Source organism: Mus caroli, unplaced genomic scaffold (assembly GCF_978045245.1).
Source record: "Mus caroli unplaced genomic scaffold, Mus_caroli_1 scaffold_6, whole genome shotgun sequence".
Taxonomy (NCBI): domain Eukaryota; kingdom Metazoa; phylum Chordata; class Mammalia; order Rodentia; family Muridae; genus Mus; species Mus caroli.
Genome location: NW_028227261.1, coordinates 37320614 through 37348066, shown reverse-complemented (window position 1 = coordinate 37348066; position 27453 = coordinate 37320614). Strand labels below are relative to the sequence as shown.

At 46.6% G+C, this 27453-nt stretch overlaps 1 protein-coding gene across 6 annotated transcripts; it reads right to left on the bottom strand.

Annotated features, from left to right (window-relative positions):
• Window positions 1-5702: 5702 nt before the first annotated feature.
• Ppih (peptidylprolyl isomerase H) lies at window positions 5703-27256 on the bottom strand. Of its 6 annotated transcripts, none has more exons than XR_015047320.1 (11): window positions 27138-27256; window positions 26897-26961; window positions 26566-26589; window positions 26255-26299; window positions 25256-25298; window positions 23730-23822; window positions 20082-20190; window positions 18753-18840; window positions 18057-18097; window positions 17284-17372; window positions 5703-5876 (listed from the first exon to the last, which is right to left on the bottom strand). XR_015047320.1 is itself a non-coding variant. In XM_021159781.3 (10 exons), exons 1-9 carry the CDS (start codon window positions 27201-27203, stop codon window positions 17304-17306), a joined length of 534 nt encoding a protein of 177 aa, XP_021015440.1. In that variant the 5' UTR covers window positions 27204-27248; the 3' UTR covers window positions 5703-5895; window positions 17284-17303. The 6 variants fall into 6 exon arrangements, 4 of the variants coding, with proteins under 4 accessions (XP_021015440.1, XP_021015438.1, XP_021015439.1 ...); XR_015047321.1 differs by lacking the exon at window positions 5703-5876 and adding an exon at window positions 13317-14050; XM_021159781.3 differs by lacking the exon at window positions 20082-20190 and having other exon boundaries at window positions 5703-5895; window positions 27138-27248.
• Between the last annotated feature and the right edge of the window lie 197 nt (window positions 27257-27453).

The window sequence follows — 27453 nt, the reverse complement described above, 5'->3', positions numbered from 1 at the left end:
GAATGAGAGCCTCGGCCGTGAGCACCATAGAGTACCGGGAGGACGCGCAGAGGGAACGTCCCTAGACGGGGCTGCGCTCGTCGCGCACGTGGGCCGCGATTGCCGGGCCTACTCCGGCCTTCTAGAAGGGGCTCCTTCCCACGGCTGGGTGAACGCCGGGGCCTCCTTAATGGGTCAGGCTTTTGGTGATCCAGTCACCTTGGAGGGACCACGCAGGCGCTGGAGCTGCCACGACTCAGCGTGTTCAGGGCGGGGGTGATCATTTCCCCCGGGCGTCCGAGGAAATGTATTTCATACTGGCCACAAATCAGATTTAATTTCGCCTCACATTTATTGGATGTTAGGGTTTTTTTGTCTTTATAAACTAAGCACTGTAGACAAGGATTGCTATCCTTATTTTTATACACTGTAAAACACACGCTGCCTTCTCTCTGAAGCCCTCCTCCTACCTTCATTCATTATTACGCATGTACTATTGACTGGGGATTGAAGTAGTTTGCCAGTTTCTGCTTTCTGATGGTGGAATTTTAAACGCCCAACACTTCTTGGTTGGGTGAGCACAGCGTTTGGGGAGTGGGAGCAGGAAGAGTTGGGTGTTGACATTTCAGGCAAAGGTAGGTTTGTGCAAAGGCCTAGAAAAGATAGGGTCTCACGGAGGCTGCAAATAAAGCAATCCAATCGAAGTAGGAATCAGAGGTGGGCAGAGGTGTTTTTAACCTGAGATTCATCCCCTGATCACCGGTGAGCAGTGTAGCTTTCGCGGTGTAAGTAAGGAGTAGCATCGTTAAAGAAAGAAAAGGCTGCTGCTTGGAGAAGGGGCTGCAGAGAGAGAAGGGATGGTAGTCGGGGAAACAAGGAGACCTGAGATGGCTCCATGTGTAAAGGCACTTGGCCAAACCTGAGTTCTTTCCTTCAGCTCCACGCAATGGAAAGAGAAAGATAGCCTCTTCCTGTAAGTTGTAGCTTGACCTCCCCACGAGCACTGTGACATACTCCTAGCTCCCAGTAAATAAAAGCATGAACTAGAAATACAAAAAGAAAGCTAAATCTGCCGGGCCGTGGTGGCGCTCGCCTTTAATTCCAGCATTTGGGAGGCAGAGGCAGGCAGATTTCTCAGTTCGAGGCCAGGCTAGTCTGCAAAGTGAGTTCAGGGACAGCCAGGAGAAACCCTGTCTCACCACCCCTTCCCCCTTCCCCCTCCCCCCCAAAAAAAGACCAGGGCTGGAGAAATGGCTCCAGTTCTGATGTTAAAACTGGAGTTTAGATACCCAGAATAAATGCTGAGTGGGCATGGCAGCCCTCTCTTGGGATTTTAGCCTGGATCCCCAGAACAAGCTCGCCTGCAATACTACTATCATCCAGCCTTGGGTTTGATTGAGAGACTGCCTCCATGAATAAGGTGGAATAGCAAAGGGAAATGGTTCTGGACATCAGCCGTGGGCGTACACACACACACACACACACACACACACACACACATGCATGAATGTGTGTGTGCACACCATATACAAGAAATGTGGAAAGAAAAAAAATTTTTTTTTCTGAGACAGGGTTTCTCTGTGCAGCCCTGGCAGTCCTGGAACTCACTCTGTAGACCAGGCTGGCCTTAAACTTAGAAATCCGCCTGCCTCTGCCTCCCAAGTGCTGGGATGAAAGGCGTGCCCCACCACTGCCCAGCTGAAAGGAATAAATGCTAACTGCTGTGGCGAGATAGTACCGATTCTGTCCTGTCTTTGCTGCTTAGGAGTGTTCTTATAGCCGGGCGTGGTTGCGCACGCCTTTAATCCCAGCACTCGGGAGGCAGAGGCAGGCGGATTTCTGAGTTCGAGGCCAGCCTGGTCTACAAAGTGAGTTCCAGGACAGCCAGGGCTACACAGAGAAACCCTGTCTCGAAAAACCAAAAAAAAAAAAAAGGAGTGTTCTTATGTCCTCATCCTGGTACTCATCTGTCTGCCCTCATGCTTTGGTATAATTTGAGTGTGAGGCATTAGGATGCATTGATGCAAGCACCTTTAATCCCAGCATACAGAAGGCAGAGGCAGGTGGATCACTTAGTTCCAGGACAACCTGGTCTACAGAGTGCCAGGACAACCAGGGCTACACAGAGAAATCATCTCAGAAAAAAAGAAACAACAAAAAATCACCCCAGGATCGACAGGCCCTCCCCCAACACCACCTGGGGAGTTTGCACCATCCGAATCTCCTCACAATTCTGGTTTTTGCTTTTAAGGAATGCAAGGGAACAAATCCCAGGAATGTCCTTTGCAAAAAAGCTTCCCCTTTGTCTCCCTCTCCTCAGGCTCAGCTTTGGAAACACACCCCCTGGCATCCTCCCTAACCGGGATCAATACCTGAGCATTTTCATCACAGTCCAAGGCGTTGGTTTTTTGAGACAAGAGTCTCACTGTGTAGCTCTGGGTGGCCTGGAACTATGCAGACCAGCTGTCTTCAAACTCAGAGACACACTTGCCTCTGCTTCCCAAGTGCCTGGTGCCTTCAAAATTTTAGTATTTTTGTGTATATGGTGTGCATGTGTATATGGTGTGCCTGTGTTTCTGTGTGTGGGTCCCAGATGTCAGTCCTCACTTTCCTGACGCTGAGACAGCTTCTCTCATGCTGCATATTTCAGGTTAGCTGGCTGGCACGCTTCCCTGAATTCTGTTTCAGCTTCCCATCTTGCTGCTCATGCGCTGGGATTATAAACACATCTGGCTCTTAGATGGGCTCTAGGGAGCTTAACTGACATCATCACACTTGTCCAGGAAGCTGTTATTGGAGGATCGAGCCATCACCCCTGCCCCTGAAAAGCCCCACCCTGTTCCAAGTTCTCCACTCTACCTGAACATCTGGTTCATGTAACACATATCTACTAGATATTAGATCCCACTAAAACTAAAGGCAGCAGACCACACTTCCTGCCTTGACCACCTGCCTGTCTCCTGTCACAGGCACGGGCCACATTTTACTCTTCTTACTGCTTCAGCAGAGACTGGCAGGGCAGCTGTACCAGGTGTCAGTGAGCTCAGCTGCACAGCCCATCACAAGAATACCAGATTGGCACAGCTGTCCCATCTTTCCCATCTCATGACAATTCTACTCTGTCCAGTCACTCACAGCCCTCTGCTTAGCATGAGGATTTCTTATGCTCTCTGAAGTCTGTTTACATAGCTACCGGAAGTTACTTAGGGCCTTTTTGTATTTCTTTTGTTTTGTTTTGTGTGTGTGTGGTTTTTGTTTTGTTTTTGTTTTTGTTTTTTTTTTTTTTTTTGAGACAGGGTTTCTTTGTGTAGCCCTGGCTGTCCTGGAACTCATTCTGTAGACCAGGCTGGCTTCGAACTCAGAAATCCGCCTGCCTCTGCCTCCCGAGTGCTGGGATTAAAGGCGTACGCCACCACGCCCGGCTCACCTGTTTGTATTTCACCACCCTGGTACAAACAAAGGACCCTTTAAGACAGATTCTGGGGCTGGAGAGATGGCTCAGCAGTTAAGACCACTGAGTGCTCTTCCGGAGGTCCTGAGTTCCTTTGTTCAATTCCCAGCAATCACAGGGTGGCTCACAACCACCTGTAATGGGATCTGATGCCCTCTTCTGATGTGTCTGAAGATAGCTAGCTACATATTCATATAAATAAAATAAATACATATTTTTTTTAAAAGACAGGTTCTGTTCTAGAATTTGACCTGGTTCATCTGCCTATATAGTTGAGTAATCTCTGACCATGAGATGGAAGAAAAAAAAAAAAAACTGGAGAGGCATGGTGGCACATGGCTGTAATCCTGGCAAGAAGGAAGAGGCAGGAAGCTCCAGCCTGGTCTATGTAGTGAGTTCCAAGCTACTCATGGCTACATAGCAGACCCAGACCCCATCCTTCCAAAATATAGACATGAATACAATAAATACCTCATCAAAGTTTCATCATACAGCTTTCTTTTTGTATGTGTGCTTTTTAGACAGTGTCTTGCTACATAGCCCTGGGTTTCTAGGAATTGAGGTTGCTCGTGGCAAGTCACAGAGATCTGCCTCAAAGGCATGCACCACCACGCCAGGTTTAGAGTAGCTCTCTCATCCTGACATTACTTCATAAGGGGAATCTTTCCATGTGGGATTATTCCTTCCAAATAATTTCCAAGGCATGTTATTTATATCTGTCCTCTGTGTGTGCATGTATTTTGAGACAAGGTCACATACAGCCAAGGTGGGTCTTGTGTTCCTGATTCTCCTGCCTTCACCTCCCAAGGGCTGAGATTACAGGTGTCACCACACCCATCCATTCTGTTCTCCCCTGGATCTCAGGATACAGCTCAGACTGTCCATGAACTTGCTGCACTGCCCCTTGCTTCAGGCTCCAAAGTGCCGAGATAATGCAGCTACTGCGATGCCTTCTTACCGAGTCTTTCAGCAGCCCCGAGGAAACTAGAGGACACTCTTGTTTTACTGAGGAGAAAACTGGGATCTTAGAGAATACAAACTTCCCTTGAGACCTTCATGGCTCAAGGTTGGAGAGATTGTCCAGTGGTTAAGAGCACTGGCTGCTCTTTGGGAGGTCCTGGGTTCAATTCCCAGCAACCACATGGCAGGGAATCGGATATTCTCACAAATGCAGGCAAAACACCAATGCATATAAAAACCTTCATGAGGACAGATTCTCCTACCCCATGATTCCTACTTGATCAAGACATATTCCACCAGATGGTCTCCTTCCCTTGAGCAGTGGCGGGCCACAGCTAGTGAATCTTAACCTGCTGGGATATCCTGGGTAGTCCTGTGTCCTTGAGTGTGAACTCAAGACGACCCTGAGAGCTGGAGGCACTTGGCCTTCATGCTGGCTCCCATGAGAGAGAGCCAGTCCTAGTTGAAGCAGAAGCAAGGTGACAGTGCAGTCATTATGCCGCGTAGCACACAGCAACTCTCCTGCGGGAGGTCTGGCTAGGTCTGTCCACTCAGACACGCACAGCTTTCTCTGTCTCCTTTGGAATGCAGGCCATGACCTGAGTCTGCTGTTGCCTTTCCTGGTACTTTGGGTTTCCTTACTTTTTCTCTAAAGCTCTCCACTTCTACCTTCCCATTCTCCTTGTGAAATGATCCGGTAGAGGTTTACTGCTTTCTCGCTGTTCTTTGAGACAAGGACTCACTATGCAGCCTCAGTTTCATAGGCCTGCCTCTTCCTCCTAGTGTTGGGATTAAAGGTCTGTGTCACCAGCCAGCTCTGGATGCTTTTCATTTAAACTTAAAGTGTCTTATTTGGCCGGGCGTGGTGGCGCACGCCTTTAATCCCAGCACTCGGGAGGCAGAGGCAGGCGGATTTCTGAGTTCGAGGCCAGCCTGGTCTACAAAGTGAGTTCCAGGACAGCCAGGGCTACACAGAGAAACCCTGTCTCGAAAAACCAAAAAAAAAAAAAAAAAAAAAAGTGTCTTATTTGAATAAACTTTGGCTTTTCTTGACCTTAAAAATAAGCAACACAGGGCTGGAGAGATGGCTCAGCACTGACTGCTCTTCCAGAGGTCCTGAGTTCAATTCTCAGCAACCACCTGGTGGCACACAACCATCTGTAATGGGATCTGATGTGTGTCTGAAGACAGCTATAGTGTATTTTTAATTTTTTATTTTTAATTATTTATTTTTAATATTTAATAATTATTTATTTTTAATAAAATAAATCTTATTAAAAATAAACAATACAAATAGTAACTACAGAACCCATGCATTAAAAAAAATTCCTTTATTTACAGTCCAAAATTTGAACAGGATTACTGGTTCTCATCTGTGGTACTTCCAGGTCCTGGATGGCATACTGTGGAGACAGGGAAGCAAACACAGAGGCCAGTCCAGCTTGTCAGACTTGAGGGAGAATGTCACACCAAAACAGCAGAGGACCTAAGTGGTAGAGACAGGACTGTGAGGAGAGAGGGATGAAGAAACAAGAAAGGGATATTATACAGGACAAGCACTCCGAACTCTTAAATCTTTTCCTTAAAGACAAGACTTTGGGGGATGGAGAGATCGATCAGTGGTTAAGAGCACTGACTGCTCTTTAATTCCCAGCAACCACATGGTGGCTCATAACCATCTGTAATAGGATCTGATGCCCTCTTCTGGTGTGTCTGAAGACAGCTACAATGTACTCATATACATTAAATAAATAATTCTTTAACAAAAAGAAAGACTAGACATTTGGATCCCCAGGACCATGTGAAGATGAATATTCACCTCTCCCTACTGTGTAGTAATATTAACTTTTAAATGACACTTACTTATATGTGAGGGCATGCATGTCATGGGTTGTATGAGTCAGCTGTCTTAACCATGTGGGTCCCAGGGAGCCAACTCAGGGGTCAGGTTTGGCAGTAAGCTGCACTACCTGCTGCATAAGCTTGCTCACTGGCTCTCATGTACTATCTCCATGCACGGGGACCAACAAGAGTTCCAGGAGGCTTAATGACTAAGTACACAGAGTTAACAGTGTTGGGGCTTTCTGTGAACTTCAAGGACTGTGTCCTCATCAGGTTGATGGCTTGCTGCACATGGCCTTCTAGAACAGCTGTACTCAAAGAGAAAGGCATGTCTACTCATGTACTACCACTGTCTTTCTCTTGCCAGCCCTCTTATGTGGCATACACCTGGCTAGGAAACAGTGACTTCTGGTATCACAATGTAGATTCAGAAAGTTTATCCTGGACCCTCAAATTGTGTGTAAGAATGTATAAGTGCACTGTAAACAGCACTGTAATCAGCAGGGACAAAGGTCTGTGATACCAGGCACCGTGTTCTCAATATGGTCCTTGCTTCAGGTGTTTTCAGTCAAGACAAAACCAGAAAACCAGACATGATTTGTGATCGATACACTGTGTTAAGTGCTGTAAGGGGACCTGGTGGAAAACACTGACCAGGCTGAACTCAGATGAGCTAGAAGGACATAGGCAGGGCTTCTAAACTGAAATTAACCATAGGTATGCTTCGGGAGGGAATGGAAAGACTGGGATATATACATATAGACATACAATGCGTGTTTCTATCAGAAGATATAAGCTCAATGTAGGAAATTTAAGCAGTAATAGGACAATGTTAACTAAAAAAAAAGTCTTTGCTGTCTCATTCAGCAGAAGTATCTACTATTAGCAGTGCTATTTGGCTCCACACAAAGTTCTGAGCCCTTCAACAGACTGCCATGTTTGACAGCATACTGAATCTCAACAGTCACTTCGTTTAGAAATCTCACCAATACCAATACACACAGGTGCCCTCTTTTCTTTTAAGGTTCAACAGTACTTCTTGCAAGAGCCATGAATGTAAAGACAATGTAGGAGCCTGCCTCTGGACTGAAGCCAGACCTTCCATCTCTCATGTGGCAGTTTCCTCCTCTTTGCAGGGAATCGTGTCACATGCCCAACAGGCAGGTAAACACATGTGGTCGCACCTCGCAGGTATCTAGGGTGCTTGTCTCTTTTTTTGTAGTTTTTATTATTCTTGCTATATTTATAGTGTCGGGTGATATCATACAGGTTCAGCTGCATGATAAAGTAAGCCTGTGAACACTGTGAGTCTTGCTGGAGCACCAGGGTGGCATTTCCTCCTAGGCTGGGTTTCTCCATAAAAGGACACACCCTGTAATCCTCCTTGCTGAGCTTTGCCACTCACTATTACTGGTAAGAGATCAGCTCTCTAACAAATTCTTCTGAGGATTCCAAGTACATTGTAGTATGAGAAAGAACTGGGCAGTGGTGGCACATGCCTTTAATGCCAGCACTTGGGAGGCAGAGGCAGAGGCAGGCGGATTTCTGAGTTCGAGGCCAGCTTGGTCTACAAAGTGAGTTCCAGGACAGCCACGGCTACACAGAGAAACCCTGTCTTGAGTGGGGGGAAAAAAAAAGGTTGAGAAAGAATACTCCACATGGTAATTCATGCCTGTAATTTGGATGTTCAAAAGGCTGAGACTGTCAGAGCCCCACCCCCAATTCAACTAGACAACAATTGCCTAATGTTGTCTCTATGGCTTTCAACAGTTATTGCACCCAAAACAAACCTGAGGTATAATAAAAAACACTTCTGGGATGCTGGAAAAATGGCTCGGTGGTTAAGAACACTCACTGGCTGTTTCTTCAGAGAACCTGGGTTCAATTTCCAGTTCCCATGGCTCTGATGTCATCTTACAACCTCCTTGGGTAACAAGCATGCATGTGGTACACAGATACATACTCAGGCAAAACACACACATAAAATATTAAAACAACAAATACCTGTGGGAGACTACAGAAGCTTGTAAGTTTTCACCTGAAAAATAACAGGCAGCCGGGCGTGGTGGCGCACGCCTTTAATCCCAGCACTCGGGAGGCAGAGGCAGGTGGATTTCTGAGTTCGAGGCCAGCCTGGTCTACAAAGTGAGTTCCAGGACAGCCGGGGCTACACAGAGAAACCCTGTCTCGAAAAACCAAAAAAAAAAAATTAAATAAATAAAAAAATAAAAAATAACAGGCTGCTTGCTTATTTCCTTAATATGTCCCAAGTCTCACTGAAAAAATCCAAAGTGGCCAGTCATCTGCTAAGCTTCTTTATAGAAGACTGTTCTCTTGACTCCCTATTGCCTTACAACCCATGATAGTGCTTTAAGAAAAGTATGTGTAGCCGGGCGTGGTGGCGCACGCCTTTAATCCCAGCACTCGGGAGGCAGAGGCAGGCGGATTTCTGAGTTCGAGGCCAGCCTGGTCTACAGAGTGAGTTCCAGGACAGTCAAGGCTACACAGAGAAACCCTGTCTCGAAAAACCAAAAAAAAAAAAAAAAAAGAAAAGTATGTGTATGAATGATTCGCTTGCATGTACGTATATGCACCATATATGCGCCTAGTTCAGGGAGGCCAGGAGGCAGCAGATCTCCTAGACCTGGAGTGATGGCTGGTTGTAAGCTTCATACAGTTGCTGAGTACTGAACCCAGATCCTCTACAAGAGCAACAAATGTTCTTAACTACTAACCTATCTCTCCAGGTCCTACACCCAGCTTTTCTGTGGGTGCTAGCGATCTGAACTCAGGCTTGAGCAAGCACTTCTCCTTCAAAACAAAACGAGGTCACGCTATGTGGCTATGCTTTACCCAGGTTAAACTTGAATTCCTGGGTCAAGTGTTAAGAAACTTCTGGTTTCTTTGGAAAGTCAGTTATGTCAAATGATGTTTTGCTGGGGCACACAGGTGAAAGGGTATTTTACTACAGTAGAGACATGGAAGAATGTTTTGCTGAAGCAGACACAAAAAGAAACGCACCAAAAAACTGCTAGTGGTGTTCTGGAGACTTCTTGCTGCCTCCTCAGACTTAGGTTGATTGGCAGAATGATGTCAGCTGGTACTGATTCACGTGGTGTTTTGCTGAGGCAAGACTCCTGGTAGGACACGTGATGTTTGGAGAAAGTATAAACAAGACTCAATGGACAGTGGTGGTGGGCTTGCGTAGCTACTTTTGCAACCTTTGTCTCCACTCTCTTCACTTTGTTGAGAGAGGCAGGGCAGAGCGCTTGGCTTGGCATCGCAGCCGGTCCTGGTTGTTCCTACTACTGCATCATGCATGCCATTGCTGCTGCTTAGTGTCTGCTACCCTGACACTACTGAACTGCACTGCTGGCATCCTGATGCAATATCCAAATGAATTCAAGACCACCCAGGACCTCCCCTTTCCCCTTGTACTAGAAGACCAAGTGCAGAGCCAGATAAGGAAGCTGGCTATCTAAACAAATGTAAAAACATAGATTTTTGTGGGCAAAATGATTAAGCCTGCAACTGCCAAAATATTAGCTGTTCTCAGAGAAATAGCCATAACAAAAATAACAGTTCTTAGAATCCTCCTACCCCTGCCCCACACTGAATTCAGAAAAAGACCACAAACTGCCCTGACCTTGTTGATAGCTATGACATTAATAGCTGACCCATAAGTTCAAAATGTACTATTGCTTTGCTGACCTAATCATAATAACCCACCATGGGGGCAAGCAAAGTGAGTCAATAGGCCAGAGGTAGTCACTACTGGCCTATGTGCTAAGAGGGGTTCCCCAACATGTTGGATCAATAAAAATCCTTATGCAGTTTGCAGTGATGGCAGTCTTTGTGGTCTTTGTGAGTGAGGGTCTTTTGACGAACTCCAACACTGACAAGATTGAAATTGCCTCAAGGAACTACTTCTAAACCACATACAGCAGAGCTGAACTGAACTGATATCCTGACAATACAGATTGGATTTGCTCCAAAGTCCACATCCCCCATAGCCTAATAACCTTTCTTGTCCACTACCTCTAGAGGTTAAGCCGGGCAGTGGTGGCGCACGCCTTTAATCCCAGCACTTGGGAGGCAGAGACAGGTGGATTTCTGAGGTCCAGGCTAGCCTGGTCTACAAAGTGAGTTACAGGACAGCCAGGGCTATACAGAAAAACCCTGTCTCAAAACAAACAAACAGACAAACAAACAAACCCAAAACCCAAAACCACCACCACCAACAAAGGACCCTTATTAAAAGTAGGTTTTGAAAAATCAAAGCTGAGGCTGGAGAGATGGCTCCGTGGTTAAGAGCACTGACAGCTCTTCCGAACTTCCTGAGTTCAAATCCCAGCAACCACATGGTGGCTTACAACCATCCTTAATGACATCTGACGCCCTCTCCTGGTGTGTCTGAAGACAGCTACAGTGTCCTTACATATAAAAAAAAATTAATAAATCTTAAGAAAAACAAAAGAAAAATCAAAGCCTATACAAGTGATCCCCAGCCTTTGCAGTGGCTGGAACTATCCAGAATAACTGATGTCACTGCTGGGTCCCTAAGTATTAGCCCCAGCCTAAGCAAGTTAGGGCTGAAGGACTGAACTGGAGGCCAAGTCTAGAGCTCACTGTATAATATGGCAGCCACTACAACTACATGGGACTCTTGAGATTTAATTAAATAAATAAAGTTGAAGATTTAGGAAGGGCTGCATATATAGCTCAGTTGGTAAAACACTTGCCTGTTATACAAGAAACCCTGAGTTCAGTCCCCAGTACCACATGTGATGACATATACCTGCAATCCCAGTACTCAACGGGTAGGGGCAGGAGAATCAGAATTCATCTTTAGCCGCATAGCAAACCTGAGGCCAGACTGGATTACATGAAACCTTATCTCAAAAATAAAATGTAGCTGAGCGCTGGGCATGGTGGCGCACACCTTTAATCCCAGTACTCGGGAGGCAGAGGCAGGTGGATCTCTGAGTTCAAGGCCAGCCTGGTCTACAAAGTGACAGGACAGCCAGGGCTTCAGAGAAACCCTGACTCGAAAAACCAAAAAAAAAAAAAAAAAAAAGTAGCTGAGCACAGTGATGCATGTTTGTAATTCTTACTCTTAGGAGGCAGAGACAGGATTGTTAAGAGTTTGAGCACAGCCAGGCGTGGTGGCGCACGCCTTTAATCCTAGCACTCGGGAGGCAGAGGCAGGCGGATTTCTGAGTTCGAGGCCAGCCTGGTCTACAAAGTGAGTTCCAGGACAGCCAGGGCTATACAGAGAAACCCTGTCTCGAAAAACCAAAAAAAAAAAAAAAAAGAGTTTGAGCACAGACTGGGTTACACAATGAGTTCTCGGTCTGCCAGGGCTAAAAAAAAATAACATTTCAAACTCCTCCCTTCTCTATAAGGGAAAAAAATACTCTCCCCCTCAGCCTCGCCACAGCAGCGAAGTTTCACATGCTTAAACATCCCTGGCTAACAACTAGCTCTAGTTTTTAAGGTACAGTCCCAGCATTTCCATCACTGCAGACAGGGTTGTCCACTGGACTGTCCCAGTCTAGTGGGCCTCTGGAATGTGAATGGCCACTGAGGAATTTGTTCCCCTTGGGCTACAAAAGGGACTTTGACAGAGACTTTTGCTAACAGTGGGAGGCAGGCTAATAATTCATAGAGCCCCAACAAGGTTTTCCAGTGTGTAGAGAACTGTACCAAAGGAGACTCTCATGGAAAGAAGGGGTTTGGCTTGTGGTGCTGGGCATTCAATTTAGGATCTTGTGTCAGACAAACACTCTATCACCAAGTTACAACCCCTGACGTCCCTGGGCAAATACACCCCCCACCTGGTCCCTAACCCTCAGCTTCTGAGACAGGGTTTTTCTATCTAGCCTTGGTTGTCCTGAAACTCAAGTATGTAGCCCAGGCTGGCCTTAAGCTTAAAGAGATCTGCCTGCCTCTGCCTACTGAGTGCTGGGATTAAAGGTGTGAGCCACTACTGTCGGCCCCGATCAATATTTTTTATTAGATATTTTCTTCATTTACATTTCAAATGCTATCTCCAAAGTCCCCTATACTCTTCCCCCACCCTGCTCCCCAACCCACCCACTCCCACTTCCTGGCCCTGGCATTGTCCTATACTGGGGCATATGATCTTCTCAAGACAGAGGGTCTCTCCTCTTAATGATGGCCGACTAGGCCATTCTCTGCTACATATCCTGAACAAGTTTTTAAGACAGAATTTATTACAAAGCAAAGTGGCAACGAACCCTCATGGGATTGAGAGTGACAATGGCCAGCCGGGCATGATGACGCTCGCTTTTAATCCCAGGAGGCAGAGGCAGGTGGATTTCTGAGTTCGAGGCCAGCCTAGTCTACAAAGTGAGTTCCAGGACAGCCAGGGCTATACAGAGAAACCCTGTCTCAAACAAACAAACAAACAAACAAAAAGGAGTGACAATGGCCAAAGGGACCAATACAAAACATAATCCCCACAGGTGTGACCAGAGACCTGAAGTTTTGGGTAGATTATATGATATTTCTTAAATGTCTTTTTGAGTCTGTTTGTAATCTTCTATCATCTAGTGATGATCAGGGGTCAGCTTATGAACTCTTCATTAGTGACATGGAAGAAATGAGTGAGAACAGGAAAGAATCGCCAAGAGCTCTTGAAGGAGCAGGTTGAGCCCAGGGGAGTCCCCATTGTGGCTCATGGTATCTGTTCAGCCTGAGAAGGAAGCATTTGTCTAGACAAGAAAGATCCATATGTAGCTCCCAGCATGCAATTGTGCTTTCCTGTCTCAGCACTGCTCACCATGAACCCCTTCCTAAAATGCCTGGTATTCTCTCCCCAGCACTTCAGGCAGTAAGTTTTACCGAATGCCTATAAACTCCAGATGCTCTGAGCACATGCCTGTCACAAATGATGATGACACAGTCACTGAGGTTGTTTGGTATTTGACTAGATCTCTATGTGAAAAAGAGACTGGCAGCCATGTTGGTGCATGCCTTCCATCTCAGCAGGCACGAGGCAGACAGGGCATCTCCATGAGTTGGAGACAGGCTAGACAAGGTAATATAGTGAGAACCAGGCCATGGTGTAGGCTTTTAATAAGTGACTTTTAGTAAGGTTTCTTAAATGCTTTAACCTTTCTTCTATTCAGTTCACCACTCACCAGAGATAATGGGAAAGGTTATTAGGTTATGGGGGAGGTGGACTTGTTTAGAAATAGTTCTTTGGAGCAAATCCAGTCTGTGTTGTCAGGACATCATCAGTTCACAAGAATCAGCAACAGCAGGCAGGTCTATCCAGAGGAAACTGAGAGGCTCTGCTGTATGTGGTTTGGAAGAAGTTCCTTGGGGAGATTTCAATCTCCAATTGCCAGGATACCAGCAGTCCAGTTTAGTAGTCAGGATAGCAAACATGAATTAGCAGCAATGGCACCACTACCCAGCAGAAACAGCCAGACCTCCGCTGAATCAGCAGGATTGACCAGGACCAGCTGGGATGCCAAGCAAAGTTCTCTGTCGTGCCTCTCTCAACAAAGTAAAGATCAGTGAAGACAAAGACGTGTTGCAAAGGTAGCTATGCAAGCCCACCATCACCGTCCATTGAGTCTTGTTTATGCTTCCTCCAAACATCACGTGTCCTCAGCAAAACACCACGTGAATCAGTACCAGCTGACATCATTCTGCCAATTGGCTCAAGTCTGAGGAAGCAGCAAGAAGTCTCCAGAACACCACTAGCAGTTTTTTGGTGCGTTTCTTTTTGTGTCTGCTTCAGCGAAACATTCTTCCATGTGTGTGCTTTAGAAAACATCCTTTCACCTGTGTGCCCCAGCAAAACGTCATTGACATAACCGACTTCCCAAAGAAACCAGAAGCTCCACTTTACCCCGTAGGTCCTTTGCAGTCCTGAGCAGCACCCCAGCTTGCCTTGAACTTGTGGCAATCTTACCTTAGCCTCCAAATGCTGAGATTTTAAGTACAACCCTCCACACCCAGCCCCAATAAAAAAATTACCTTTGTTTGCTTTGCACACGTGCACATGGCTGTGTGAAGGCAGAACATACGTGAGAGAACAAATTGCAGGAGTCACTTTTCCCCGTGGGGTCTTGGAGATCAAACTCAGGCCTACAAGCTTGGTCACCAGAACCTTTATCTGCCCCTGAGCAGGCTTCATCTGTTCTCTTACATAGGGTCTCACTAAGTTGCCAGGCTAGCCTTGAATTCATTCTAAAGTCCAGATGGTCCTTAATCTCATCAGACTCTTGTCCATCTTTCCCTGGCTGGGATTACAGACTTTCAGATGTGTAGTACCATACTCAGCTAAATTTTTTTTAAAAAAATAAATAAATAAATTTTTTTTTTCTTGTGTAGTTCTGGCTGTCCGGGAACTCACTCTGTAGACCAGGCTGGCCTCGAACTCAGAGATCTGCCACCTTTTGCCTCCCGAGTGCTGGGATTGGAGGCATGCTCCACAATGTCTAGCTAGATGTGGTAATATTTTATCTTAGCAATAAGGAGGCTAAGGCAAAGAACTAGGTATGGGTGGAGAGATGGCTCAGTGGTTAGTGGCACTTCCATTCTTCCAGAGGAACCAGTACTCACACTCAGCATCTGACTACTCCTAGGATAAGCACTAAGGAGGTACGTGAACTCACACACACACACACACACACACACACACACACCCCAACCCAGACACATATAAAATAAAAAAGAGGGAAAAAAGCAAGAGGAATACTATAGCATGATGTCATTTAAGAACAATCTTAGTCGGGCAGTGGTGGTGCACGCCTTTAATCACAGCACTTGGGAGGCAGAGGCAGGAGGATTTCTGAGTTTGAGGCCAGCCTGGTCTACAGAGTGAGTTCCAGGACAGCCAGGGCTGCACAGAGAAACCCTGTCTCGAAAACCAAAAAAAGAAAAAGAAAGAACCACCTTTCCCAAAACAGATCGACAAAGGTGAACACACTCACTGACAAATAAGTGACTTCTGGGAAGAAGAGCAGCATCTACATCACTACTTTGGTGTTAAAAGTTTTCACATGGGGTCGGAGAGGTGGCTCAGTGGTTAAGAACACTGACTGCTCTTCCAGAGGTCATGAGTTCAATTCCCAGCAACCACATGGTGGCTCACAACCATCTGTAATGGGATCCGATGCCCTCTTCTGATGTGTTTGAAGACAGCTACAGTGTACTCATATAAATAAAATAAATCTAAAAAAAAAAAAAAAACCAAAAGAAAAAAATTACACAGCTTCACACACATATACAGGAAAAACTAATAAATATGTCTTTAAGAATGAGAGTTTTCAAAACAAAACAAAATAAAAGTTTTCACAGGGAAATTGTATTGTGCTACCTGTGTAATTAAAAATAAACAAGGCAGGGGCTGGAGAGATGCCTCAGTGATTAAGAGCATTTGCTATTCTTACAGAGGACCCAGGTTCAAGTCCCACACAATAGCACACAAACACTTATAACTGCAGGAGATCTGACATCCTTTTCTGGCTTCTGTGCACACTAGGCATACAAGTGTTACACAGTCATACACATTAAAACAGACAAATGAAAGAAATCAAACAAGAAAATACAAGGAACTTGGTGAAGGGTTTGCTCAGGCTGTTCTCTAAACCTTCTCAGGTGAACCCCCTGCCTCAGCCTTTCAAGTATCTGGGAATAGAGGAGTACACCAACATGTCTGGCCAGGGTCAGTGTGTGTATGTGTACACGTGTGTGTCCATCTATAAAAGTGGGACTGAGGGTGCAGCTCAGTGGTAGTGTACTTTGCTCGAATGCATAAAGTGGATTCAGTCCCCAGCACTACAAATAAGATTTGTATGATTTAAAAGTTAGTCTGGTGTATATATACCATGTATTACAAATATTTTATTTAGGATATTCTCACTGTTTAGCAGCTCATCGTGAAGTGCTTAGGGGTGAAGTATCAAGAGGTCTGTAGTTGTGGAAAGAGAAAGAAAAGCACTGAGGGCAGGAAGTTAAAAAGACAGTGGAGGAGAGGATGTGGCATGGGAACAGAGGGAGGAGACAGCACATCCACAAATGTCAATCACCGGTCACCCTAGCTGCATACTTGTAGGTGACTAATCAACATTTTCCCAACATTTTTTTTTTTTTTTTTTTTTTTTTTTTGTTTTTTTTGTTTTTTTTCGAGACAGGGTTTCTCTGTATAGTCCTGGCTGTCCTGGAACTCACTTTGTAGACCAGGCTGGCCTCGAACTCAGAAATCCGCCTGCCTCTGCCTCCCGAGTGCTGGGATTAAAGGCGTGCGCCACCACGCCCGGCTTCCCAACATTTTTGTAGGTTTGAAAAAAATTTAAGCCGGGCGTGGTGGCGCACGCCTTTAATCCCAGCACTCGGGAGGCAGAGGCAGGCGGATTTCTGAGTTCGAGGCCAGCCTGGTCTACAAAGTGAGTTCCAGGACAGCCAGGGCTATACAGAGAAACCCTGTCTCGAAAAAACCAAAAAAAAAAGAAAAAAATTTAAAGGCAAACACAATGCCAGGACTCCTTCCAGAGGTGGACTGACCCATGCTCCCAAAGCACACAAGTCACTTGCATTACTAGCTTTCACCTCTAGGAACGTGTTGTCTCTCCTGGGAGTGCCTCTCAATTCTTTTCCAGAAAGCCCCAGTGCAAAGCAGCCAGTGGCAAGTGCTAGGAGGAATGGCTATGAAAGTAAAAAAGTGGCATATGAGGCTCACACCTCCAAGGCTGGACAACAGTGTCAGTTCTGAGGATGGCATAGCACATATCTCCTGGCTCCCCAGGTTGGTCCCAATGCAAGGGGTTCCTTTTCAGGGGGACACTGTATGAACCAGTAAAAAGGGGAGTATTCCCAATCTCCACCCTTTTTTGCTTGTCACAATGACCCCAAGGTTGACACCCTCTCCTGACAGTTGAGGAAACTTGCTCTGCAGGAGTGCTTGTGCCCAGCACACATGCAGAGGAAATGGACTCAGTCCACATCTTTGGGTAGAAAGTCTCCCTCAAGCCATGACTCTTTTTCCGAGCCAGGAAGAAGAGGACACGTACCTGGTTCCGTCTTGTCTAGATTACATTTCCCCACACTGTGAGATCACCACTGGCAGTTTGGGCTTATTGTTGGGGCCTGTGGGAACATTCTAGAAAACAAAGCACAAGATCATGAAATGCACTCAGGCACTTACCCAGTGCCTCATGGCACCTTTCATCTCCTATGGAAAGGTCCAAGGTTAGGCTGATGTAAGGAGTGTGTCCTGACAGACAGTAAAATATAACAGATCAAGGAGAAAAGGAACAATGAGAGGCCACAGCCCACAATGGAATCATGCAAGTTAGAAGAACACTGAAGGGATCCAGCTTACGGAGGGGAGACACAGAAGAAGGGACATTGGAACTGGGCCAGGGACCAGAGGTAAGATCCCAAGGAGGAATTCTTTAGGTAAAGAGAAGTGTTGGAGCCAAGGCTTAGGAGGCACGCACTTGTAGGACCTCCTTAGAAAAGAGTCAGGAGCTTGATGACACCGGACCAGAGGAGACAGTGGCAGAAGGGGTCACGGAGGGGCCACGGAGGGGCAGGCAGGGTACCAGGTCACAAAGGATTCGAATGCAATGCCAAGAAGTGGAATTTTATTCAGTGGGCATCAGGATCAGAGCCAAAGTCCCAGTAAGTGCTGGGCAGGTTAGTGAATGGGTCCAAGCTTGAACTCTCTTTCCCAAAGGAGCCTGGAACTATGAACAGGGACAGACGGTCTAGAAAACCGGCTCCTCGGTAATAGGCATGAGACCCCTGACCACAAAGACTCAGGACACCCATCAGGACCTACCTCGATCTTCCTCATCACTAGAAGTCCGTCAATGATTTTTCCTGCAGAAGAACATTAAGTAAGGCTCCCTTCTTGGTGTGATCACTGTGTTTTCCAGCTCCCAGGGACCATGTTCCCTTAGCATCTCATCAGATCCCCTTACAACGCAAGGAAGCTAAGGTGAGGTGAGGTGAGCTTACTCACCCAAAGTCATGGGAAATCTACACAGAGAACAGGCTTGAATATAAGTGACCCCCAAGCCCCACTCCTCCATGCTACCTCTAGGGCATTTATTATTTATTTCACGAGTACTTATTGAGATACTCGGGCTGGAGAGATGGCTCAGTGGTTAAGAGCACTGACTGCTCTTCCGAAGGTCCTGAGTTCAATTCCTAGCAACCACATAGTGGCTCACAACCATCTGTAATGAGATCTGATGCCCTCTTCTGGTGCATCTGAAGACAGCTACAGTGTACTTAGATATAATAATAAATCTTAAAAAAAAGAGAGATACTCTTGTCTTTCCGGAGTTCTAGCCAATCCCCATGTCCATCTGTCCTGCCATCCCCACCATGTCCATCTGTCCTACCATCCCCACCACGTCCACATGCCCTAGCCTAGAGTAGCTACAGCAGCTGAGCACATCCAGTGGGTGTTGAGACTGGATTCTGTGGCAGGCCCAAGTGATTGAGACAATGGAACGGGAGTAAGACTTACCAAACACTACATGCTTTCCATCCAGCCAATCACACTTAGAACACGTGATAAAGAACTGGCAGCCATTTGTACTGGGACCACTGTTTGCCTGATAGACACAAAATACACCTACATTAAGTTTCTCTGGCCACTGTAGGTGATTTCCCACAAAGTCTGAAGCTCTAACTACAACCTAACTGAGCACCTATTATGAGCCCAGGCCTAGACAAGGACATAGGATGAGTAGGATGCAGAGTCCCCACCCCCGAGACTCTAAATTCTTTCATCAATGCACAGTCATCTTAGTGTAAAGTTTTATAGGAGCCAGTCTCTCCTTCCATCACATGGGTCCTGGGACTGAACTCAGGCCATCAGATGGGTGATAAGCTCCTTTACCCACCAAGCCCCAGTGTGAGGTTTGTAATAGGAATGACTGCTCATCTAAAACAAGCAAACACATGATTTACTTAAGTTTTCAGGTTGGCATACAAAGTAAAAGCTTTAATTATAGCAAATATATAATATGTATAATACATACATAAACATATATTTTATATAACGATACACATATTATATATAACATTTTGTTCTTATTCTCTTCCCCTAGACCCTCTCATCTTTCTAGCTGGTGCCTTCACTTCTCCTCAAATGGTTCCCTCCCTTTTTCTTTTCTCTCTTTCTCAAACTCTTTCCCTCTCTCTCTCTCTCTGGCTTTTCGAGACAAGGCTTCTTCGTATAGCTCTAGCTATCCTGGAACTAGCTCTGTAGTTTCTATCTGGCAAACCGTGCTGGCCTTGACCTCAGAGATCCACCTGCCTCTGCTTCCCAAGTATTGGAGTTAAAGGTGTGTGCTACCACTACCTAGCTCTTTTAAATTTTTGTTTGTTTGTTTGTTTGTTTTCGAGACAGGGTTTCTCTGGAACTCACTCTGTAGACCAGGCTGGCCTCGAACTCAGAAATCTGCCTGCCTCTGCCTCCCAAGTGCTGGGATTAAAGACGTGTGCCACCACTGTCCGGCTTCTTTTAAATTTTTAAAACGTGTGTGTTGAGTGTGTAAGTGCTCGCTCGCACACTTGTGTCCATGGACCTGGTGTATGAGGTCAGAGAATGGCGTGTGGAGTTAGTTCTCCACTTCTGACTTGACATGGACCTGCAGCAGTGCCTTTATCCCTTGTCATTCCTTGCTGAGCTAGCTTGTCACACCTCTTTCCCTCCTTACAGGACTTATGTAGTTAGCTGCAAATCAGTTACAACTGGATCATACTTACAAATTAGTTACCAGCTAAGAGACACATTATCTACGAAACCAGCTGTTTGAAGTGGTTTTGCAATGTATTAAAACTTATTTACTTGTATATGTGTGTGCCTGTGGTAACCTTATGTGCACCACATTCATGCAGGATCCTCGGTAGCAGCTCTTAGCAGCCTGACGTGCTGCTGGGACGCAAACTTGGGTCCTCTGCAAGAACAGAAATTATCTTACTGCCGAGCAATCTTTCCAGCCCCTCACTGTCCCAAATCTTTCACTGCTGAATTTTACTTTTTCGTTTTATTGAGGGGAGAGGGGGTTGAGACAAAGTCTCATGTAACTGAAACAGTCCTGGAACTCATTATGTGCACAGTCCTGATCCTCCTGCCTCAGGTGCTGGCTTATGCATCATGCTGATTTTATGCAGTTCTGGAAACAACCCAGGGCTTCCTGCAAGCCGCTTGGGCACTCATGCAACTGAGCCCCACCCCAGGCCTGCTGAGAGTCTGAAACTTTGTAGCCACATCTCTTCCTCTTTCTTTCCTAGAAACTCTGTTCAGAGGCAGGCTCATTTTGTTTTGTCCCCCACCCCTCCCAACAAATAGGGTCTCATTTCTGTAGCCCAGGCTGGCACCAAACCATCAAACTTGTAGAGACCAGCCTCCTGAGTTTTAGAAAATAAGCTACCACAACAGCGTTGTCTCCCTGTTTTGTGGCACTTAAGGCCTTATACACACTGGGCAACACTTTAGCACTGACCGTACGCCCGGTCCTGAGACAGAACTGTCCTCAACTCAAGATCCTTTTGCCTCAGTCTTGCAAGTACAGAGATCAGGCATATGCACCATGGCCAGTTTCAAAATAAACTTTACCTAATGTACTCAATAACATAGTATAAAACTGCCTGTTGCTAAATCCACTTTCATGTCTCAAACCGACATTGAGCTCCAGCAGTGCTGCCTTACAACAGTGTCCATGTAACTACACCAAGATTTTGGGGGGGGGGGGGGCGGAAAGGGAGACAAGAAATAGAAAAATGAAAGTGCTATCACTCAAAGACACACAAAGCTGGGCATAGGCACCCATGACTATAACCCCAAAATTGTGAGACAGAGGGAAGAGAACCACAAGTTCAAGGCCATCCTGGTTTCATAGACCACTACTGTGGAGACGTCAATGGCAGCCTGGGGGGTGGGGTACTGATGGGACAGATTTTACACAGCACCACTACTAACGACTCTGAAATGAGTAATGACTCAGTTCTGTGTTTACGCATGAAGCAGTGGATGTCACCTGGGGCTGGAAATCACTCTCATCTTTCTGGTCTTTAACCATGCTGGGAACTGAGCTTGGGTCCTCACACATACTAACAATCTAACCATCCAGGAGACAGAAGCGGGAGGATGGAAGCAGAGGGAAGCCAGTTTGATCTATGGAGCTTCCAGGTCAATCAGGGCTACACAGTGAGATCATGTGATGTTTGCACATATATTCCTGAGCCTCTCACGTATGAAAGGAAGAACTCCCTCCTGCCCATCACAAGCCAGCTAGAGTAGTCTACTGCTCGGGAATGGGCACAATTTGCAGGACACACATTCCATCTACCTCTACTCTGCTGCAAACAAACACGGTAACAGTCATACAAAACTTCTGTGTGGCTCAGGGACCCTCCCTCTGTGTCCTCCCGTGGACACATCGTTATTCTTCCTTTCTGGTGGTGCAGCTCATGTTCAGGGAATAGCCCTACAGTAGATGACACAGACTGAACCCAGAACCCCACCAGTGGCTATGGGATACAACCTGCCTGGGCCTCAGTTTGCTCATTGTCTCATTAAAATGAATTAAGACAGGGAAGGTGCTGTAAGCACCCAATCGCTCTTAGCTGTCGTTCTCGTAACTGTTCTGTCACTCCTTTGCATCTTTCTGTGGCAAGTGAGAGGGCCTTGAGATCAAGAGATCTGCCCCTGCCTTTGAAGAACTCACAAGGTGAAGGAAGCCAAGACAACCATGCCACAGATGATGCTGGTGCAGGCCTGTAAACCCAACTCCTTTGGTGGCTGAGGCTGAGGACTGTTGAGCTCAGGATCTCCCTGGGATACAGAATGACTTCAAGGCCACCTTAAGCAGCGGAGTGGGATCCTGACTCAAATGAAAAAAGCAGAAAGAGGGCTGAGAGGCTGGCCAGAGGGTCAGAGAGTAAAAGAGTTGACAACCTGAGCTTAACCCCTAGAATCCAGGTAAAAGAGAGAGGAGAGAACTGACTTCCAAAACTTGTCCTCTGACTTCCAAAACTTGTCCTCTGACCTCCACATACCCACACACTGGAAATAAACACCCTCAACATAACGCATACGCATAAATTCACAATAATAACAAATAAGCTGAGTGTGGTGGCCCTTGGGAAATAGAGGCAAGTAGATCTATTTGAGTTTGAAGCCAGCGTTGTCTATATACCAAGTTTCATGCCAGTCAGAGTTACACGGTCAGATCCTGTCTCAAAACAAAAAGAATAAAGAGTTGCAAAGGGCTGGGCAGGACACAGCCTATTATGCATGAGACCTTGGGCTCAATCTCCAGCACTACACAAACAGAACAGAGTCAAGCAAACCCCACCTGTCCCATCCCTGACTATATCACTGTGTTTCTGTGTGGGCTGGGATTTTTGCAGTCTATCCAATAGACCCGAAACACTCTCCTCTCAGGGAGTCAGCTACAGAATTCCTTAAAGACTCATATCTTTCTCCTCTTGGAAGGCTTTCTCTAGGCCATTAGGGTCCTTTCATGTGCCCTGAGGTGCCCTCACTTACTACACTGCTGGTGTGAACTATTTTATACGGGGCTGGTGACCTGCATGTTCGTTTGTAGTTAGACACTACATGTCACAATGGTGGGGAGCATGTTTATGGCCTTATGCTTTGCCCTGAGGCCTGGCATGGAGCAGCTGTGATGGAATCTTTCAGTTCATAAATGCCTGAGAAGATGAGTGCAGAGTAGGTGAGCAGGAGAGAGAATATCCACGTAAATACTGGGACCCAGGAGATAAGGATTGGGACATTGATAGCAGGATGGGTAAAGCAGGGGTGGGAAGTGGAGGCAAGAGGGGTGAGTAAGGGAAAAAGAGGGAAGAGAATGAGCAAGGTGAAGTGGGCAAGCAATGAGCAGAGCTGAGCTGGATGAAGGTACGAGGGAGTCTGAGCAGGGCCAGGAGTGGGGGAGAGATATCAAGATGTGGAGATAGAAAGGATGAGCTTGGAGAGGGAGAAAGCATGTGTGTGGTCACGATGGTGGTGAGTGAATCACGGCAACCAGGGCCACACGCAGGTGAGCACCTGCCTTGGAAGCCTGCACAACACCGAGGCTAAAGCCAGGCTTGGTGCAAACAAAGGCCCAAGTCAGAGCTCAGTGTTTTCCACAGCTGTTAGCACCTGCCCAACAGAATCAAACCACACTAGGGAAGGAGGAGGGCTAGGTGCAGGTGAGGCCTGATTCCAAGAGACAGACCTAAGCCTCAACAAAGCACCAGAAACCAGCCATTGATCTAACCCCAAATCTTTTTTTTTTTTTTTTTTTTTTTTGGTTTTTCGAGACAGGGTTTCTCTGTGTAGCCCTGGCTGTCCTGGAACTCACTTTGTAGACCAGGCTGGCCTCGAACTCAGAAATCCGCCTGCCTCTGCCTCCCGAGTGCTGGGATTAAAGGCGTGCGCCACCACGCCCGGCCTAACCCCAAATCTTAACCGAACCTCACTTACCATGGAAAGCAGACCTGGAGCAGAGTGTCTAAGTTTAAAATTTTCATCCGCAAATGGACCCCGGTAAATACTGGCGACTCCAGTGCCATCGCCCTGAGTAGAAAAGAGACATATCAGAGGCCTGGAGTGCTGCACACCCTGGAAACCAGATGATAAGGCCAGGGAGAATGGTGCAGTGCTAAGGGGAGCTAGCCAGCCAGCTGCCCTAGCTGAACCAAGCAGCTTCTCATCTAGTGAAACCTTGTCTCCAGGTAGTAAGGTAGTGACTGACAGAGAACACCAGATGTCTGCCTCTGGCCCCCACATCCATGGGCTTATACACCTGCATGCTCTTGAGCACGTGTGTGCACTCCCACACCACACACACACACACACACACTGGATGTGTGGAGAAACACTGTTGCACTTTAAGCCCAGCTCTTTTTTTCCTTTTAAAAATTCATTTATTATTATTTAAAAATTTATTTTAGGTTTTTGGGGATTATAATCACATCACTGCCCCTTCGCTTTCTGCCCACAACCCTCCTGTGTTTGTTTTTCAGATTCATGGAGCTGGAGTTACAGATGGCTATGTAGATGCTGGGAATCAAACCTGGGTCTTCTGAAGAGTCAACAGTGTAACTGCTGAGCCATCTCTCCAGTCCCCCAGATTTCCCAGTAGTATTACATAGTTAAAATGCAGCCTAAGTAGAAGCAGGATTCAGCCTGAAGCCTGCCACTGCAACCCTGTGTAGGAGGAAGATCTCTAAAGACTCACAAAAATCTAACTAAATTTACAACTGATGGGAGTAAGAACATCTCTCAGACAAAAGGACTTAGTAACATACCCACATAAACAATGCTAACAGCAAGGAGACAGCATGCACAAAGGTGGGTAGGTAAGGAAAGAGCTGGTTGAAGAAAGAAATATTCTAGCTTATTGACCACAGTCCAGGGCTAGGATGGAGACACCAACAGTCATGGTTGTTTTGTGAAGAATGGATCGGCTGGGCTACCTCAGCAAGCAGAGCAAACACCCTTTAAACTTCTTGTCTCTCCTGATCTGATCCCTTGCTTGCTAACCAGCTTGTGATTAATACCTTAGCTTTCAAAAGGAAAAGAGAAAGAAAGACCGGCCCCTACCCCCCCAAAGCAATCCAACAAAAAACTAGACTTTTTAGACAGTGACAGAAGATGTGCAGATGTGGAAGGAAAAATGGGAGACAGAAGCAGTCAGCTCCCTTCCTTTTGAGGGAAAAACTGCAGTCAATTTCAAAGTTTTCTGTGGACAATGAATGTGGACCGTCTCAGATCACCTACAGGTATGCCAGCAAAGTCCAGTTTCTAATTACAAACAGCTAGGGTTTGGAAAGTGCAAGTTTATGGTTCAGTAGAGTATTGTTATGTGTTCTAAGGACACAGTCAGTGGTAGTCAGCAACTCTACAGTTCATCCCATGCCCTCTCCACTTAACTTAGCTATTGTTCTTAAGTCTCAAGACGAGGGCCCTGCCAGAAAAAAATAACAAAGAAAAGAAGTAGTACTTACATTAACAAAATCTCCACCCTGAATCATGAAATCCTTTATGACCCTGAAACAGAGTTAAAAAAAAAAAACATCCTGAGGAAAGATCCAGTGGATCAATCACTGAGGCTTAGAAAAGGGTGAGCAAGCACAGTTTTAACTCAGAGGCATCTCTGAGTTGACCTTAGGTGCCTGAGTTTGCACCTGAACATCAGAAAGGGGCTGAAACCTGGCAGGCTAGAATCACCAACAGTCACCAAAGGAAAAAATCATGTCCAGGGCTTACTGCAATTTGGGGGAAAAGAACAACAGCAAATCTAGGTGAATGGACTACTGCACACACAGAGACTCGATGGTGTTAGCTAGTACACCAGGTATGGCCCTTCGCTTTGCTTAGCCTTCCTTGAAGAACTCGGAAAACACATACTACTTCACAAGAATGCTAGGGAGGGCTACAGACCGTAGCTTTAAAGCCCTTGATGTGGGAGACATGGACATTTTCAGGATTAGAATGGAGCAACTTCTGTCAAACTCTAACAAAAAATAAGTAAATATATCATGAAAGCCAGGTTCCTACAGATGACTGCCTAGCAACGGTAACTAGCAAAGCCTCTGCTGAAGTCCTGACCTGGCGCCAGGGAGATGGGTCAGCGGGTGAAGTGCTTGCTGTGGCAGCCTAAGGATCTGAGCTTAGACCTCCGGGAGCACGTGGCCACGCACCTGTACTGAGCAGGTACTGAAAGGGTACAGCATGCTTTCCTTGGCATCGTTTCTGCAATACAGTATTCCATCAAGTCAGGGATGACTTAAGGCGCTGTGCACAGGCTTCATGGTGTTCAGTACCAAATCCAGGGCCTTATGAATGCTGGGCCAATTCTCTACCACCGAGCTACAGCCGCAGCCCCGAACATGCCATTTAAAACAACAGCCGTAAGCCTCAGAGTTTGAACTCAGGTGTGCAGGGCTACCTGTACAGATACCAAGCAATGACTACATTTCCAGTTTCCCAAAAACCTTCCTTACCTGTGGAAGGTGCTTCCTTTGTATCCTATCGGAACGCCATCTTTTCTGTAAACAAAGAAGGAAGAGGCTTGGAATGAGGAAAAACAATGGTGGGTCTTTCCCATTTAGGATACACCAGAGGCTAAAAGGGCTCTCACTAAGATCTGGAGGGGGAGAAGAGAGAGAAAGAACCCATTCAAGGCGTCACTCTCTCTCTCTGCATATCATCTTCCATTACTCAAGCCCTGTTCATGGTTCTCCAATACCCTCACCAAACATCCAGGGCACCCCTTCAGGAGTAGGAGGAGGAGTCAAACACATGTGAGACTGACCTGAACTCTCCGGTGCAGAATTGCCTAAAAGGAAAGAGAGAGCAAACGATTCAGCCATCACAGCTTGAAGCACCTCTAATCTCTGGAGAGGCGAGTTCAAACACTGGGGCCAGTATGTCTGCCAACTAACTGATCGGGCGGATGTCAGGGCAGGTATACTAGTGATATAAGTTGATATGGGATCCGTCAAAGTCGGTAGCTGTTTGGCCAGTGCAATACCCAAAGCACAGAGCTGCAAGGCGATGAATAGATGGACAGAGGCAGACACGGCAAAGACCGACCGGAGGCCGGCTTCGGGCTAAGCTCTGGTTCACTTGGAGCATACTCTTACCTAAAGTTCTCTGCCGTCTTAGGCACCACGTCTGCAAAGAGCTCGATCTTCATGCGACCAACTTCCTGCAGAAGAAACGGGAGACGCAATACTCAGCTCACGACCGCTGTCCACGCAGCTCGGAAGCTGCCACCTCCCTCCGCCGCCTGGCCCAGCCGGTCTCGGGAGGGCTAGAAGGGGCCGCCTCCCTTACCCGAGGCCATCCAACCCGCACGGGCCCGCTAGGCCGCCCGCACCTCACCTGGCCGCCAATGCTGACATCGAAGAAGACCACTGGATTGACTGGACTTGAATTTGCCACCGCCATGGCTTTGACCCGGAAGTAGAAGCCCAGCTTCCGGTGGCAGGTCCGGCGAACTTCATCCGAAGTGCAGACGCAGAGGAAACGGACCGAGGTTGCGCCCCGCCCCGGAAGTGTGGCGCGCGCTGAGGTTGTTGGGAATGGTACTGTTTGGCGGAGCTGAGGGAAGGAAGCGCAGGCATCTTTGTCAAAGTCTGTGGGCTCCCCACTCGCATGACTGTTATTAGTGCAATAGGAATGAATCTTCTGCAGACAG